Here is a 19,173-nt window from a genome sequence, read left to right as displayed (position 1 = left end):
CAGTAAGACAAACCATAATTACTACCTCTTGACTCTCCTGGATAAGAGAAGAATTTCCTGGGTTTGGACCAAGGACTTGCACTTTAGAGGTGCTATTCTGACGAGATTCTGTGAAGGGAGTGAGTTTAGGAGACAAAATACTGAAATGAAAGCGGGAGTCACTTGTCTCCATTTGAAACTACCATTTAAGATCTTGAAGATGTGTGATGGGTGTTGCTGACATGACGTAGAGAAGACAAGAATGAGAAGGGAGAGTGGGTTTTTGAGTAGTAGCATGCCTGATTGTCTTTAATTCTCAGGGTTACCCCAAGGAGCCACAATTTTCATACCTTCACATCTGGGTCTCTTCATCCCTGAAGAATTCCATGGGCTTGATGGGCTTAAGCTATTGTCTTGTTTTCCCTCTTTGAAGAGGCCATCATGGAGGACCTACCTGAACCTTACAACTAGTATTGTCACTGTCTGTAAATCAGATACAAGCTTAAAGCTCTGACAGTAGTGTCCTTCAGACTCTCACAAGAAGGTAGCTGACCCTCAGTGGGGTCTGCATACCTGTGATCCTTACTGATGTTGTCGAAGGGATGGTCAGACACAGTGGTGGCAGTGGAACATCATAGGAGCACCTTCAGATCTTAACCTGTACCTCAGTATGCTTGGCAGCAGTTTCTGCTTGAGGCCAGTCAGACCCCCCATAGTGCTACACATTGAGGTGCTAGGTCCTCTCTACTGGCAGCAGCACTGTTCAGAGGATTTGATTGCTCTTTTCTGCATGGAGGTGAAACATGTTAAATTTATAGCTAGCATCTCCCAGTGCTTGCCCAGCTTGCCCACACAACAGCTGAAGCTGTTCTCTTGGTTCCAGGCACTCTCACCATGCTGGAGCAGCAGGCTAGAGACACAGCGGCCAGTGTTTTGTTTTCTCATTACATTTCTCCTTCATACATAACTATTTTTTGTCAAGGGAGCAATGGAAAGGAAAATACCATGCTATCTCCCAAATGCAAGCACATTTCCCTGGAGAATATAGATGGGTTGTAGTTGAGGAAGGCAGATGGGTGTTGAGTTTGTAAATAAAGTCTTTATTTACTTCTTGTCTTTGTAGTCAAGAAATAACAGGTATCATCATCTTTTCTTGAGAAGGTGGAAGGACTCAGATGAGATCACTTTGATAGAATGTCCCAGAACTTATCATATAAGCATTTGTGGGAATAGGACAAAAGACCTACTCTTAAAACCCACTCATCATAGCTGAGTCAGACATAGATAATATGTCATTCTAAGGAAGCACTGCTCCAAAAACTGTCTTGGCCAGGCCTAGTGGCTTACTTAATAGTTTCAACTCTTGGGAGTTGAAGGACATTGTGAGACCCAGTCCCAGTTGGGACTGGAGATATTTAGGTCTGTTAGAGAATGCTTGGCTTACATGCTTAAAGCCTTGGGTTCAGTTCCTATCACAGTAACCTGGTCACCAAAACTTTCCTAAAGATTTTCTTTATGTTAGTAGAATTAAAAGTTTTAGGCTCCAGGCTGGAGAGATGGCTCAGAGGTTAAGGGCACTGGCTGCTCTTCCAGAGGTCCTGAGTTCAGTTCCCAGCAACCACATGGTGGCTCACAACTACCTCTAATGTGATCTGATGCCCTCTTCTGGCTTGCAGGTGAACGTGCAGATAGAGCACTCATATACATTAAATAAACAAATAAAGCCTTTTTAAAAAGTTTCAAGGTCAAGGATGTATTTTAAATTTTAGCCCCCATCAACTTCACACTGGGCCAGGATACTTATCTTACTGTTATATATTAAAGAATATGCAACTTTTTATTGTGTGAAATTGTATCTGACATAAAGTTGAGCATTTTAAGCATGTTGAAATGTAGATTAAGTGGCATTAGGTAAATTTTATACTGTTTTACAGCCATCACCAGTATCTGTGTGTTGACAGCCTTCCATACTTAAACTCTGCCCCATTAAACACTAACTCACCATTCCAATTCTTCCTCTTCCCGGCCCCTGGGAACCACCATTCTGCTTCTGTCTCTATGGTTTTGTGTACTTAGGTACCTCATATAAATGGAGTTACATAGTTGGTTTTTTTTTTAATTTGGTCTATGCCATACAGTATAAAGTAAAAATTCATCCTTATTATAACATATGACAGAGCATCCTTTTGGGGGGCCATGAGGTGCGATGGCACCTCAGATATAATGCATGTCATGCAGGTACCGCACCTCTGAGCTACATCTCAATCCCGCTTTTTAAAAAGGGCTGGATAGCATTCCATTATACATGTATACATTTTACTTATGTATTCGCCTATTAGTGCAGCTAGAATAAATAATTATTTAGCAGTAAGGCCCAAATTAGTTTCTGTTTCTCAGCCCACCAACCAGGAACCCAGAGTCCTACTAAATTGAAGGGTATGGTATTGAGATTCCACCAGCTGGCTTCAGTGATCCTAGGCACAGTGTTGTATTCCTGGCTTAGGTGTTGTGCTCTCTTCCAGGACCTGTTCTTGGTGTTCGTTCTTCCTCCTTGTCCATCCTCCTTCCTCCACGGTTTGTAGTATATCTAGGTTGCCTCCATTGGTACCCCTAACCTCACCTCCAGGCTGTAAATACCTCCTGCCTCTGGTCACTGCACATGTAGGATGCCTTTCTTTGAGTCCTACCCTCAGACAGCCAGATGCCCACATACTCTTCTACCTAGGTGCTCCTGAGTCTTTCACATGAGACTTGTCATAGTTTTTTTTCTAGATGTCATATGCATTTCAGCTGTGTGTCATGGCTGAGCGTGCAGTCTTGAGTCAGGTATAAATTAAGTATGTCTGTTATGACATTGGGATAAAATTGTCTAGACTTGCTGGGCGAGGTGGCATGTATCTTTAAATGAAGCACTTGAGAGAGAGACAGGTGGTGGATCTCTGTGAGTTTGAGGCCATCCTTATCTATATAGCAAGTTCCAGGCTAGTCAGGACTACACAGTAAGATCCTGTTGCCTCCCCCAAAAAGAAAAAAAAAGTCTGCATTTTTGAAGTTAGTTATTAGATAGACTACTTACTGGTTTTGTTGGGAGTATTTATTTGAACTGAGGGCCAGCCTTATGCATGAAGACAAATGCTTCACCACTAAATTGTATCTCCAGCACATTTTTAATGTTAAAATTTCTCTCTCTCTCTCTCTCTCTCTCTCTCTCTCTCTCTCTCTCTCTCTCTCTCTCTCTCTCTCTCTCTCTCTCTCTCTCTCTCTCTCTCCCTCTCTCTCCCTCCCATGTAGGGCCTGGGGATCAAAATCTGTTCATCAGACTTGACAGCAAGCACCTTTGTCTGCTGAGCCATCTTGCTACCTCCAGCTCAGCTTTTGGTTTTTGTTTGGGAGCAAGGGCTGCTAAGTTACTGCCTATGCCTCATGAGTAGCTGAGATTACAGGCTTGTGCCTTCAGACAAGCTAGGAATACTATTTTAATTTTATGTGTAATACTGACCTACAGTGAGTAATTGCCTTTTTAGCATAAAACTTCAATTCTTCTGAGGACTTGGTAGAGATTTTAAGAAAATGTATAGATATGTTTGTTTAGGTAATTCTTTAGAGACAGTCTCACTTTGTAGCTCAGGCTATAGCAATCTCTTGTTTTAGACTCTTGGAAGAACCCCAGTGGCAAACAGTGACTGGTGGTGCTCAGTATACAATCTGTTAGCTGACTTGTTTAAGACAAAGTCTCACTATGTACCCCAGGCTGGTCTCAAACTCGTGATCTTTTTTTCTCATATTCTGTGGTGGTGCACAGCATGTTTAACAGATATTTGTCTTTGTGGTAAAGATATAAGTATCAACAAGAATATTGAAAATTGAGAATCTTCATGGACTACCTCTGGAAAGTGGAATGCTACAGTTGTTTTGGAAAACAACTGATAGTTCCTTAAAATATTAAATATAGTTACCATAGGACCCATCATTTCTCCTTGTAGGTGTGTCAAACAAAAGCATGTTCATATAAAACCTTGCATACAAATATTTATAAAAATACTATTCATAATGACTAAAAATAGAAACAACTTAAATGACTATAAGCTGAGAGACCTGAACAAAATGTGCTTAGTTCATATCATAGGTCATTAATAAGCCATAAAATATATTGAAGCAATAACATGCTATAATACAGATGCATACAGTACGCTAAATGAGAGAAACTAAACATTAGCATATCTTATTGGCTCCATTTATTTTATTTTATTTTATTTTATTTTTGGTTTTTCAAGACAGGGTGTCTCTGTGTAGCTTTGGCTATCCTGAACTCACTTTGTAGACCAGGCTGGCCTTGAACTCTCAGTGATCCACCTGCCTCTGCCTCCTGAGTGCTGGGATATATGGCTCCATTTATATGAACTTTCTAAAGCAGAAAATTCTGTAAACTTAGACAGTTCTTAGAAAGCTGGATATGGTGGTAGCAGTGCAGGCCTGAAATCCCAGGTACTCCAGAAGCTGAGTCAGGAGGATCGTAAATTCAAAACTATCCTGGGCTACACAGTGAGACACTTCCTCAGTGAATGAGCTATGGGGACATAGCTCAGTGGGGCTGGGTTCATTGTCCAAGAAAGAGAGAAAGAAAGAAAGAGAGAAAGAAAGAAAGAAAGAAAGAGAGAAAGAAAGAGAGAAAGAGAAAGGGATTAAGAATATTAGAACCAGACTGCTTAATGAGCATGAGGTTTCTTGGGGCCAAGGAAATGTTCTGAAATTGATGGTGACTGTGCAACTCTGAATGAACTAAAACCTGTACAAATATATGGCCTTATAAGTGGATATATGGAATTTAAATTATGTCTCAAAAGTGCTACTAAAACATGGTATAGGATTAGTATATTGTAAATAATTAGAAAATAGTAAAAATAATCCAAAATTACTGTTTGGATGAAGAAATTCCAGAATATGAATCTGGTTTTGGTTCTTTGTTTTTATTATATGGGTTTTCCATTCCTTCTTCAGTGAACTTGTGTCCTGGGGACTGACCAGGATGAGGGATGCTATATAAGTGGCATTGTCTTGTGTGACCCTGGCCCTTCAGTAGGAATGAACTCAGCTTCCGGGGCCTGTTTGCCCCAAACTGCCTGGATCCTTTTACTCCTGGGTTATCCTAAACCTGTGACCTACTTGAAGCCTGCACATGTTATATTCCAAGTTGCATTAAAGGGCCTTGCTGTGCCTCAAGAATGTTCATGGGACCCCTTCTCTGTTACAGATTGAAGAAGGAAGCAAAGCTGCAGCAGTTGACAAGCTACTCGCTGGAGATGAGATTGTGGCCATCAATGATGTGAGTCTCTCAGGGTTCAGACAAGAAGCAATTTGCCTGGTGAAAGGCTCCCATAAGACTCTGAAGCTTGTGGTCAAAAGGTGAGATGCCTTATTTATTCACCAAGATAAACAGAAAGGCGTGGAATGTTAAAGTGCCAAGCCTATGTGGCTTGTCTATATGTTAGAGATCTTGATATGTATGTGAACTTTAAATTACAGCTTTCCCTCATTAGCTTCTGAAGACTATTCCAGTATACCCCTTTTGGATACTAGAACCTGCACATGCCTCAGGCCTTTCTAAAAATGCCATCATATTTGTATATAATCTAGGCACATCCTCTTATGTGCTTTAAATAATCCATAAGTGACCTAAACTTTTAAGTTGCCATGACAAGAGTATCTCAGAGTAACAACATAAAGGAGAAAAGATTTCTTCTTGACTCATGGCTTTAAGAGATATCTGCCCATCACAGTAGAGAAAGAATTGGTTTGATAGTGGTAGAAGTATTTTGCAGACTCCTCCTTCACATTTTTGCAGACATAGAAGCAGATGAGATGAACCAGAACTAGAGATGCACTAAAACTGTCAAAGGCTTGTCCTCAGTAACCATCTTCCAGTAGCCAGACCCCGCCTCCCAAAGGCTCCACTGCCTTCAAAACATGGGCCTCTGGGGGACATTGTGCTCCCATTGAGGAGATATTGTTGTTGCCTATTGTTCATAGAAGGTGGTAGGCTGCTGGTTTTGACACCCGCCCACAGGGTTTCTCTGTGTAGCCCTGACTATCCTGAAGCTTGCTTTGTAGACCAGGCTGGCCTTGGACTCACAGAGATCGCCCTGCCTCTGCCTCCTGAGTGCTGGGATTGAAGGCGTGCGCCACCACTGCCTGGCCTGGTTTTGATTTTAAACATGAAAGACAGAGTGGTTGCATCACAGATGCAAATAACAAATACTAGATTTTATAGTACTGTGTAGCAGTTTGGGGAGCAAACTGCCTGTTCCTATAAATTAGATGGAGGGCAGGCACTTAGAAGATTCTAAGAAAATGAAATAAGGGACATAATGCTTTTATGTGCAGGATAAAAACAGCACTCCCAGGTTCCATGAGAAAATTTCTATTTTATTGTTTCAGGGATTGTAGGCATGTGCTGCTAAGCCTAATTATATGTCTTTTTTGATGGAATCAATGCAGTCATTGACTTAATAAAAAAGTTAAATTGGGCATGGTGCTGCATGCTTTCAATCTCAGTACATGTGAAGCAGAAGCAGGTAGATCACTGTGAGTTCAAGGCTAACAACGCTTTGAACATATAATTATGTATAATTGTGCCTATCTCACAAAAAAGCTAAGCCAAATAGTTATTTCAGATTTTAGCACACACTGAAAAAAATACTTCTAAGGCGCAACTTTTCCTTTCCCTTTCTCTCTCCCTCTCCCTCTTTTTTGTTTTCTTAGCTACAAACAGAATCCGGGGTAGAGATTCAGAGATGAGAGAAGAGGGGCTGGGAATTGGTTCAGTGGGTAAAGCACACAAGTATGGGGACTGGAGTTCAAATCCCCAATACTCGGGGAATAGAGACAAGGATCACTAGAACAAGCTGGCTATCTAGATTAGCCAAATTAGTGAGCTTTGGGTTCAGCTAGAGGAATATTTTTCTGCCTCAATATACTGTAGACAGTGCTTGAGTAAGAGATAAGACATCAAACTCTAACTTCCACATATCACATGTACAGTCCCATACATATGAGCACACATACACATGCAAAAAAATGATGAAAGAAAAGTGTTCTTTGTACATTATTTATCAGCCCTCATTTCTAAGTGGGATATGATTTTTGGATACCTTTTGTTTATGTTTTGGCAGTGCTATATGTTAAGCAAGTGCTCTACCATTGACCTGCAGCACTTCCAGTCCTAAATACTCTTTTAATTAGTGAATATGTATTTATATAATAAATATATAATAAGTTATTTAATTTTATAATTTTAATCATAGCTCAGAAGATACAATCTCAGAATGATAGTTTCTGATCTATTTGAGAAATGTGTAATATGACATCATCAATGCATGATTCCTTGATTACCTCATGACCCCTCAGAAGGAAATTGCCTTAGTTACGGTTGTTATTGCATTGATTAAGCACTGTGAGGACAAGGATTATTATTTGACTTACATTCCCGTATCCCTGTTCACCATCAAAGGAAGTCAGGAGAGGAACTCAAACATGACAGGAACCTGGAGGCAACAGCCAATTCAGAGGCCATGGAAGGGTGCTGCTTACTAGCTTTTCTTCATGGCTTGCTCAGTCTGCTTTCTTAATAGAACCCAGGACCACTGGCCCAGGGATGGCACCACCCAAAATGGGCTGGGCCCTCCTCCATTGATCACTAATGGAGAAAATTCCTACAGCCAGATCTTATGGAAGCATTTCCTCAGTTGAGGTTCCCTCCTTTCAGATTACTCTAGTTTGAGTCGAGTTAACATAAGACTATCCACTACAGAATCCTTTCCTCTCATGAGATACAGTTAGTCTTAGTCAAATGATGGTCATGAGATGGTGGTAATTCTAGGGGTAAGACTAGGAGTCCCTTGTAGCCTCTGGAAATTGTCACTGCCTCCTAAACCTCACTCTCTTGTTTTGAGGACCAACTCTCATTCTGACTAACTTGACTTTTGAATGGGGAAGATACCAATTTCAAATCCCTGCAATGAACTTGGACATCTGAATTCTTAGCAGAGCATTTCTTTTCCTTCTTTTGAGACAGGGTCTCAATAGCCCTGGCTAGCCTTGAACTTATGGTGTAGACCAGGATGGCCTTCATCTCAAATAGATCTACCCACTTCTACCTTTAGTGTGCTGGGATTAAAGGCATGCACCACCACACTAAGCCTAGCAAGGGAGTTTTTTTAGTCAGAAGGCGTGTACAGAAACATGGAACAGATTTTGCAGTCCACTTCTTTTTGGTGTCAAATCTGGGATAGAATATTTTAAGAGTGAGTGTGTGTGTGTGTGTGTGTGTGTGTGTGTGTCTGAATGTCTGTCTGTCCATGGTTTGCTGGGAGAAAAATAGTTTTATTGTTTACTTTGAATTTCTGTAATTATAAGGTAAAGTGGGCATTGCTACATATATTTCTTAGTGTGCTTGGTATATTTTGTTTTTAAACTGGAATTATATATCTAAGAAGGATATCAATAGATAGACTAAAGCCTATTTAAAATGTTAGTGCCACTAGGAAGCTAAGAGAGGAGACAAAAGAGCATTTACTGGCTGTTGTAGCCAAAAAGATACTTAAATGATTTGAGGAAGAGGAATTAAACTTTTTTCCTGAAGTACTGATGGAAGCCACTATGGAGAACTCCTGTTTTGTATTCTGCATACTGTTTTCTTTAAATGAAGAGTGTAGACAGTTGTGTGCTTTAAATAAAACTGAATAGCTTAAGTAGCAAGATGTAAAAACCAAGCTGTTTATTTAAGCATCTATTTAAAACATATTATTAATAACATACTCAGTGTTTTAAGTTTCTTTGTAACTAATTTTATAAGTAATAGAGGTAGATACTATTCAAGTTTGACATGATGCTGTTTAGAGATGTGAATTTCCCAAGCTAGTAAATTAGTTAATATTAGGATTATGTCTGTTTCTTAGTGCATGGTGAATAATTACTATTAATCTTAAAGATAAACATAGTAAAGCTTTGTAACACTCCAGAGTAACGGGTCTTTATTACAAATGTACCAGGTGTTTTTAAAACTCCAGCATATATGCTTTTCTAAGTTTTAATCTCCCCACCCACTTCTTTCTCCATGCTCCAGGCAACCACTTAATCTTTTCTCTGTACCTGTGGATTAATTAGCATTTACTAGTATTTTCTATTGAGCTCCAAGATGAAGTATGCCTTCTCATAAAAACTTAAAGACCTGGGGTATGGCTCCATAGTAAAGCATGTGTTCAGCATCCAAGGCCCAGGTTTGATTTTGGGTACCACAGAACTAGCTCAAAGTCACTCAGCCTAAACTGTAAATACAAAAATATATGTTGCCCTGCTTAAGATTATGTCCAAGTAATAGACTATTTGGTTACATCCTTTGTCTTACCAAGCCTCCCTACCTCAGCTGAGAGGTGGTGGAGACAGTCTATGTGACTGTTAACATTTGAATAATAGTCCCTACATAGACTCCCCTCCCCTTAATGACAGCTGCTCCCTGCTTTTATTTCCTGTGTTTCTTTTATCTTAGTGTGTGAGGTAACCAGGGGACCAATCAACTGGAATGAGATTTCAATAGGCCGGTTTCACAAAGCAATGGCATCTTGTTTCACCAGGCCCCAGCCATCTTGCCCTCATTGAGAAGCAGTCTCGGGACAGTGATGCCTGAAGGGACATGGTAATATCTGTATCCCCAGTGAAGAGTCTTTCACAGACAAAAGAGAATGGTTACTTTTCTTAGGTGTAGCTGGGGAAATAAAGAACTTCAACTATCATCTCCCGGAAGAGCACATGTTCTTCTTCATGGTGTCCAGGTGGCATTCGGAAGTGTGAGCAGTAGGGTGTGGGACTCTATAGGAGCTAAATCAGTGGGCCTTTGGCAGGTTAGATCCAGCATGCCTACCTTGTTCTTCAGTTTCCAAAGTGTTTGGTGTTTCAGTGTGTCCCTTTGCAATGCTATGTAGTCTTTCAGTATGTATTTGTTTGTCTCTATGTAGTTGTCACCTGCTCTACTCTCCTCCAGTACATACAGTTCTGCACTTGGAGAGCTCGTGCGTAGGGCTGGCATGAATCTGGGCTCTAGGACTTTCACAGAAGTCTCCTGACTGTTTTGTTGGATCACTGTATTGGTTTGGCCACTCAGAGAAAAAGCAGAAGAAGGCAGAGAAACAAGGATCTAGAGAGTTCAGCTTGGGCTATAGAGTGAGTGAGTTTAATGACACTGTGGGTAGTCTATTGAGACTAATAAGCACAAAGAAAGACTGGGTGATATAGGTCAGTAGTTAGAGTACTTGTCTAGCATATGTGACGCCCTGGGTTCAATTTCCAGTACTACAAACCCAAATCAAAATGTACTCATGAACCCTAGGGAAATTTTCTTTTAAATATTATACCATAAATTATTTTTATAAGGCTGATAAATGTATTTTCAACCTTTTCCCCAAAATATTATAGTATTTGTTTTTGTTTTGTTTTTTTGACAGTGAAGTACATCTGCCACCTTGTTCTTAATCTCACTCTGGTAGTTTCTGGTGATCCTGTCCTGGATTTCAAGCCATTTTGTTGGGAGCAGGCTGGGGTAGGGTTGATTTAGTATTACTTGTCTCTTTGCTTATAGCCATAAACCGTCTTGTGAATCTAATTATATCTCCTCCTAAGCTTACATTCAGGAGCAGATTAACACTGAAGAGGAGGCTTTTCTTTTGCCCGAAGCTGCAAGGCTTCTGCAGCCTGTAGCAGATGGTTGCACATTTTGCAGAAAGCAGGCTTCAGAAGCTGGACAGAGGTCATGCTATCTGGGAGCACGTTCCTGCAACATGCACTTCTTCTGAGATGTTGGAGAGTTTCATTGCCTTCAACTTCAGACCTTTGCTCTGACCTCATGGAGCTGGCCTTGAGTGGGTGGTCGGAGGGCCCTAGTGTTAATTATTAGCACAGATGTTCCTGTGAGTAGCTAGCTATTTATAGTGAGTGGTATGGCTGGAGTGATGGTTTCAAGCCAGCCACGGATTCTTTGTCCTCTTCTTCTCTTTTCTTTCCTCTTATGTTTCCTCCTCTCTAGAGAGCCTTTCCTTGGCAAAACTCTCCAAGAATAGGGACTCTTGGGGACATGATCCAAGGAGGGCTTCTGGGAGTGTCAAGTGAAATCCATGCTTTAGGGTTGCTTGCTTTTGTTTTTCTTATGGTGAGGGCATTGTTTCTATTCTGTGAGCATTTGGGGGCATGCTACTGTTCATATTTACTTATTGAATCAGAGGAGATGTTGATGTTTATGCCATTTTGTTTGTGCTTCTTTGAAGTATTTTCTTTATTAAAGTCAAGAAAAGAAGCAAAACCACCATGCACAGTGGCACACACCTTTAATCCCAGCACTCGGGAGGCAGAGGCAGGCGGATCACTGTGAGTTTGAGGTCAGCCTGGTCTACAAAGCAAGACAGGAACAACCAAGGCTACACAGAGAAACCCTGTCTCGAAAAACCAAAAAAAAAAAAAAAAAAAAAAAAAAAAAGCTAAACCACATAGTCCATAAATGTTTTATCTTGAATTTGGGCTTGTATGTAGCTTAAATAATTTAATTGGATGAATCTCTGTGAGGCATTTCATTTTATGGTTCAAAGTTAAGGCTTTTGCTTGCATTCTTTATTCATTGTAAAAAAAAAAAAAAAAAGGAACTACATCTTTGTGCAGGCCTTATGCATACTGTAACTAAGGCATGCAAATGATGTTTATGAAGTTCAGTTTGGCAGAAGTATAAACTAATGATTTCTAGTAAGTAAAAAGACATTACTTTGAAAGCATTGGTTTTTAGTTTTCATTAGTTTTGCCTTTTTTGTTAATTTCTTGGTTATACAAAATAATAGATTTTATTATGAAAATTTCTTTCATATATTTGTCATGGACTCTGCCTTTTGTTTTCCTCTGGTGCTGGGAACTGAACCCAGAGCCTTGCTGATATTAGGCAAGCATTTTACTATTGAGTTACATCCCAGCCCCACTGATGGTTTTTGATATATTAAGAGACACATATTTACTATATTAAAAGACACATGAAGAGAAACTTTTATTTCAAGGTTCTAAAGGAAACTCTTTGTTTAGTTTTTGAGACAAGGTTTCATTAGGCCCAGTCTGGCCTCAAACATGAGTTCTATTTTCTTCTGCTTTCCAAGTATGGGATTACAGATATGTGCCATGATACTCATCTCAGAGGAACTGTAAATTATATAAATAGCTTCACACATGACAAATTATGTCCATTTTGAGATCTGAGGAATTAATATGTAAACTGTAGCATCAACAATGCAGTTAATGTTTTTGTTTTCAGCGCTAGCCAAGTGATGTACCATAGAGTCATACCCTCAACATATACATACGTACGTACATACATACATACATACAAGTTACCAGTAATGATGGGGGTCTACCTAACTTGAAGGACTTCACTTTAGGAAGAAAGCATTCTCTATGTGCAGTTGAATTGAAAAGAGAAGTATGCTGATGAGATTATGGAGTGCGCGCGCGCGCTCTCTCTCTCTCTCTCTCTCTCTCTCTCTCTCTCTCTCTCTCTTGAGATAGGGTTTCTCTGTGTAGCCTTGGCTGCCCTGGACTCACTTTGCAGGTCAGGCTGGCCTCGAACTCACAGTGATCCTCCTGCCTCTGCCTCTGGAGTGCTAGGATTAAAGGCGTGTGCCAACACACCCGGCTTGGAGTGCCCTCTCTTGATATATGAGAGAGGCAAGACGTGCAGTCCAGCAGACACCAGGGGTCCTGCCAAACTTTGGATGGACTTGCCTGGGCAGGAGGCCTATGTTCTGGTTATGCTCAACATATTGCTCACCTTTCTTATTACTTGTAGGAAACTCAAGACTCTCAGAGGTCTCTGCTCTGTCCTTGGCCTTAGTCATAGCTGTGCTTAGAGGATGCTTTGTTGCTTACGGCTGGCTGCTTGGCCTAGGAAAATGCACTTTTGGTTTGTTACCAAGGAGCAGAGAGAGGTGATACTGGCAGAACCGTGAGTAAATGGATACCAAGTAGGTCACAGAGACTGAATAAATGTCACCTTTTCTTATACTTGTCCCAGAAAGTTTGCTACTACTAATACCCCTTGGTTGTCTTTGGGGGAAGAAAGCAAATATACCTCTTGCTGTGTAGAGCCAGTGTCACCTTGCATTTTGTTCCCTTTGGTTTTGCATTACCTGTTTCATTTATACAAGGAAAGTGCTCATGGTAGGAGAACTGCATTATGTGTCTCCCTCCTACCTTCTCAGATATTTGCTCCCCTCCCCACTGCTTAAATATTTTCCTGTCTTTGCCACTCAAGATATTTGTATAACCCAGCCCTTATAAAAGTCATTTAGAAGCCAGGCATGATGGCACACTCCTTTAATCCCAGCACTCAGGAGGCAGAGGCAGGAGGATCGCTATGAGTTCAAGGCCAGCCTGGTCTACAAAGCGAGTCCAGGGCAGCCAAGGCTACACAGAAAACCCCTGTCTTGAAAAAGAATCATTGAGAACAGGGTAGCCTGCTTATAGTAGTTAAATCTAAAGCCTTTCTAATTTAATGAAGTTCTACTATTAATGCCTTTACTAATGTGATTATGAAGTGATTTGCTCAAGTTATGCTAGGCATTGTTGCACATGCTTGTAATCTCAGTACTCAGAAGGCTGAATTCCTTAATCTCAGAAAGATTAAGAGTTCTGTGTTGGTGAGATGGCTCAGAGGTTAAGAGCACTGACTGCTCTTCCAGAGGTCCTGAGTTCAATTCCCAGCAACCACATGGAGGCTCATAACCTTCTGTAATATGATCTGATGCCCTCTTCTGGCCTTCAGGCGTACATGCTGGCAGAGTGCTATATACATAATAATAAATAAATCTTAAAAAAAGAGTTCTGGGCTAGCCTAAAGTATATAAGGAGACACTCTCCAAACACTGACTAAACCAAAATAAATAAATAACTCAGGTCCTTTTGGCGATGGGATTTCTAGTATTCTTTCAGGTAGAATAGCTCTTATCATAGCTGGGATAAAGGGATGCCAAGTATCTGGTCTCCACTATGGAAAATGGCTGTATTCCTTTGTCAGTGTAGGTTTGCTTGTCTGCATCTGTAGTGAAATGACATAAACAAACAACAGCGAAAAAATCAACAAAGACAAACAAAAAAGCATACAGTTAATATCGAGTTATTTCTAGTTTTGGTTTCTCAACATAACCAAACATAAATGTTGTTCATTTATTGTCATTAATATTGTTTTCAGTTTTGTGGCTGGAATTTGGGCCTCCTAAATGCCAGGCAAGCACTCTATTCCTGAAGTCTTGGGATTTGTTAAATTTAAGAATAGAGGGGGTGTTTTGTGGCTTGGTGCATTTCCATAGAAAAGGGCTGTCTATCCCCATTGAGCTGATGTATAATAAAACAAATGGCAATTTCCCCATAGTTACTTAGCACTTATGAATGTAGAGTGATGATACATGTGAGGTATTATTAGTAGTTCTCCAACTATGGAAAACACTGTGAATGGTGTAAATTCACAGATTTCCCTTAAAAATGTTATTTCATTGATTTTGTTTGTTTTTTCTTTTTGAGACAGGGTGTCAGGTATCCTGGGTTGGCTGAAAACTCAGTATATACAACCTGAGGATGATCTTGAACTCCTAGTCTTCTGTCTCTACTTAAAAGTGTTGGGATTGCATATTTGTGCCACCAGACCTGGTTGAGAAATGTCATTTAATCAGGATAGCGTTTAACTATTCAGTCATCCTGCAGCAGGTGGCTGGTCCCACTCTCCCCACTCCAGACAGGGCCCTGCATCCTCAGCCTCTCACATACAGCAGTTCTGAGTGTGCACCACCATAAACAGTAGGCCCAGTCTTTGTCATTTATTTTATTTTATAATGGAGTTCTTCTCTCATGGCCAAGGCTCAACATATTTTTGACATGTGTATATCTCATCTATTTCTTCATCCTTTTTGCAGTAGAAGAGCCTTCTAAATCCTCAAATAAGATTTTATCTGGGGGTACTGAGCATAACCACAAGCTCTAAGAAGGGTTTTGTTTGTTTGTTTTTGTTTTTTGAGACAGACAAGAGAGCCAGATTCTACCGTATGCTTGTACGAAGCTTTTTATATCTTGTGAAGAATTAGAGGATTATGTATGTGCAGTTACCAAAAGCTAGCTCAATTCTACCTTCCCTCCACCCTAGGCCTTCCAGAAGCATCCCCTTCAACTATGCCTTCTGTGGGACTAGTCCATTTGGGGCTTTTTTATACCCCAACCCCCAGACCAGAGGGTCTCCCAGTGGCACTTCTGTAGTTACTGAGATCCCCAGGGTATTTTCAGTGCATTTCCATCTAGCCTTTTATAGCAAGGATTGTTTAACATCTGCCTCCTTTTATCTCTGCTGACTCTCTCAAAGATTTGAACTAGGTAAGATGCCTTTTCTAAAAGTCCTGGTGTGTGTGTGGGTAGGGTGGGAGGAGCTTTAGGGAAACTGAAGCTTCTACATAGTCAGATCTTCAGGGGGAACTGAGATCTTCTACATAATCAGCTATAGCTCTGACATACTGATTCTGTGGCCCCTCTCTTTTAAAGACAGAGTCTTGCTGTGTAGAACAGGCTCACCTCAAACTTGTGGGAGTCCTTCTGCCTTTACTACCTGAGGGCAGGGATTACAGATGTGAGTCATTATACCCCATTTGGTGTCTTTGTTGTTATATATTAGATTCATCAGCTCTGCTGTTATTCCTTAGGGCTATTTGTAATAGTTGCATTAATGGCTGCACATTTGAATGCCTTTTGTGTCTTGGCCAACATTATCTATTCTGTTGAAGTGAGGCCAGGGAATTGTACTGGAGTTCTTTTAAATGCTGCCTGATGTGTTAGGCAGCTGAAAATGATGTGTTATTGATCACAAGTAGAGTGGATAGAGAGCTATCCTTTGTTTTTCATTGCTTTCCAACATTAGTAAAAAGTTGTGGCAAAAGGTAAGAAAAGCAGTGGTTTATTTGGGTGTGCTCCCGTAATAGATACGGTGAGAGTTTATTCTGTAACATTCTTTTAGCAGTAGGTAGTGTGACATGGACAGGATGGGAGGACACAGAAGCCAGTTCCCTGCTCTGGCCAGGGCTGAGATAAGGGGACTGTACTGGCTGGGAGAAGAGGAACTGTGAAGCTTTCATCCTTTGACTGCTGCTGTTATTAGCCTTTGATGGCTTGTATCAGTTTCATCTGCTGAGTGTATTAGGACATTTGTATCTTTCCCGAATTCTTCTAATGTATAAAGGCAGGAACTCTTTCACTCTTGTCCCATAGGAGCAGATCTTATCAGGCACCATGCTCCCATCCACAGCACTGCCTAGGAAGGAATGTACTGTTCTGTGACTCTCCCACGGTGCCATTAAGCAGTCAACATTTCTTTCTTTTCCTTCTGTTTATTGTTTTGTTTTACTGTTTTTATCTTTTGATTATTTTTGGGATAGGGCCATGTTGTGTATCCCAGGCTGGCTCTTGGAACTTGTCATGTAGCCCCAGACTGGCTTCAAATTCTAGATTTTCCTGAATGATGGGGTTGCAAGTCTGTACTTCAGACCTAGCTACTGTTTTTCTTATTATAGTAGATACATGGTGTTATCGTTAAGAGTGCTCTAATGTATCCTTTATAATGTATGTTAACTTAACTTGCAAGGAACATCCAAGCCAAATGGTTAACAACATTTCACTAAATCTTGCTCTCTGGAGTGCTCTCAGCGGAATGGGCTGATACAACGTGGCCCACAGATGCTCTAACTTGTGAGTGGTAATTCCAAGAGGGGAGAGGGTATGAAGACAAAGCCATGGAGTTGTCCTTCAATGGCTGAGCCAGGTATTAGATGAAAATACAAGCCAAAGTTAGTCGTACCAAGTGCACCTGAGTCGAAGCACAGAGCTGTGAATACTAGAGAGGCAGAGGGAAAGCAAGAAGAGGGTGTTTGTGGGTGACTGTTTCTGGGAACACACGCACAAATGTCTGTTCACCTCACGACACTTGATGACAGAGCAAAAATAATTCTACCCAGGTCTAGCTTAGTGCACCAGTGAGTTTCCTGGGGCTATTTACAGGAGCATAGATGCTCCAAGGGCATCTATAAGCTACACTGACAAGCCCACCCCAGCATGAATAATGAGTCCCAAAAGCTGCACTCCTGGAGCTCCCTGTACAGCTAGCAGACAGTTCCAGAAAGAGTCTTTTCTCCTCAGCAATTGTTCACCACTTTTCTAACTTTGAGAGGTGTCTTGTGAATCTTGTAACTTTCTGAGTTTACTGAACCTGGCAAGTTTCGTTAACTTCCTGAGCCTTCTGAGCTTGTCCCTTTCCTCATGGCAAAGATGTTTCAGAGGAAGTAGTTACACAACAGAGGCAAAGGGATCTTGGGCCAGAGCAGATATGTCTGCCCCACTAAGCCCTGAGCTCCTGACTCTGGGCCAGGTCTTTGTTGGGCTTGAGAACTCCCATTTGATGTTGCTAGATCAAGATCCCCCCCCCCCCCCGCCCCTGATAACCCTTGGCTATGTCAGAGAACCTCAGAGTATGGGATTCATTCTTGGAAAGGTGGGCCACCAGCTGGTAGTTGGGGGCGGGATGGGGTAGAGAAAACTCCTGTGAGGCTGGCCAGAACTGTGTAGCCCCTGAGAGGTGAACTGGCAGGAGGTAGAGACTGACTCAGGGAGAAAGAAGGTTACTCTAGAGGCTTGGTAAGAAAAGGAAGGAAGTATACAATGTGGAAGCCAGGGTCCACTCTGAATGAAGGTACTTTGTTAATTTGTTTGAAGAACTCGAAGTGGAAGTAATTGCCAGGGGCCAGCTAAATTTCACTCTCTCTTACCCTAGACCTTCTCCTGCCTTCTGTGGGCCTTGCAGCAGGTGGGGTGGTTTTGTATATCTCCAGAGACTGTGAGTTCTCCCACTGGTGCTTTTGGAGCCACTGAGGCCCAAGTATTTCTAGCACATTTCTATGCTGCCCTTTTTATGAAGTAAGGTCTTTCCAACTTCTGCCTCTTATGTCTTAGTTTCTCTAAAACACCAAGAACCCTTCCTTCACTCTCAGTATGTGGAAACAACCCTCTAGCCGGCCTAGTCACAATTTCCAGATAGGAGAATGTGCTGAGTACATTCTGTAGGCTTCCGGAAGTCTGAACAGCCAGGCCTCCTGTGTAGACTGACCACTCACAGAACTAACTGGGGCAGGACAGACACAGACTGTATTGGGGAGGAGGGGCAACTTTGCTGTCTTCTAAATGATTAAAAAAATAACACAAATCATATTATGCTAATAATTAAGAGAATGAAACAGAAACTGGACTTTGGGGTGCTCAGTCACAATTTTGAGGCTATTGTAGGTAGGCTGCATAGCAAGTTCAAGTTAGCCCAGGCTGTAGAATAAAAGACTGTCTCAAAACAAAACAAACAAACAAAAACAGAATAACTCTATGCCAGTTTTTGTATTGGTAAGCTGTTTGTCTCTTCTGCTGTGGAATACAATGAGGTATGTCTGCGTCCTAGTGTATGTATCTATGGGCTTAAAGCCCGTCTGGCTGTGTTTCGTGCATTGGAGGAAACAAGAAAGCCTTATTTATGTGGATTTCGAATCTATTCTTGTTGCCTGAGAATGGGTAGAACTAGTGGGCCAGTAGGTGGCGTCAGAGAACACACGATTTGCTCAGAATTGTGACTGACAGGCCAGCTAGCCTCTAGATGTGTCTGTTTCTTATTAATACAGCCCCAGCTGTTTTGGAGTATCTGCAATGCTAACTAGACTAATGCACTTGATTCCCAAATCTGTCGGTGTGTTGTCTTTTAAAGAACAGTATTATCATCAGTGTGTGTGTGTGTGTGTGTGTGTGTGTGTGTGTGTGTGTGTGTGTGTGTTTATGATGTGTATATGCACTGTGTAGTTGTGTAAGACAGCCTTGAAAAGTCAGTATTCTCCTTCCATCTCTATGTGGTTTCTAGGAGTGGAATTTGGGGTTTTAGGCTTGTGTGGCAAGTGCCTTTTTCCAGTTGAGCCATCTTCCTTTTAAGGACCTTCTGGATTGCTTTTCAGTTCTTCATGTCCTCACAGAACATAATCCATTGTTTGTACACATTTCTCAGAAATACATTGTTTTTTTGTTTGTTTGGTTGGTTGGTTTTTTTTTTTTTTTTTTTTT

At 41.2% G+C, this 19,173-nt stretch overlaps 1 protein-coding gene across 3 annotated transcripts in view; it reads left to right on the top strand.

The window, feature by feature from the left end:
- Nucleotides 1–19,173, top strand: part of Shroom2 (shroom family member 2) — a 1,329,704-nt gene that overhangs the window by 67,103 nt on the left and 1,243,428 nt on the right. For all 3 annotated transcript variants that reach the window (XR_007830199.1, XM_051142109.1, XM_051142108.1), the window contains exon 2: nucleotides 5,231–5,382. Coding sequence is in view for 2 of the 3 variants with exons in the window: in XM_051142109.1 (XP_050998066.1) it covers nucleotides 5,231–5,382 (152 nt within the window). In the remaining variant the exon portion in view is untranslated. The remainder of the gene's footprint in view (nucleotides 1–5,230; nucleotides 5,383–19,173) is intronic.

Source organism: Acomys russatus, chromosome X (assembly GCF_903995435.1).
Source record: "Acomys russatus chromosome X, mAcoRus1.1, whole genome shotgun sequence".
In the NCBI taxonomy this organism is placed as follows: Eukaryota; Metazoa; Chordata; class Mammalia; order Rodentia; family Muridae; genus Acomys; species Acomys russatus.
This window is presented reverse-complemented; position numbering and strand designations above follow the sequence as displayed.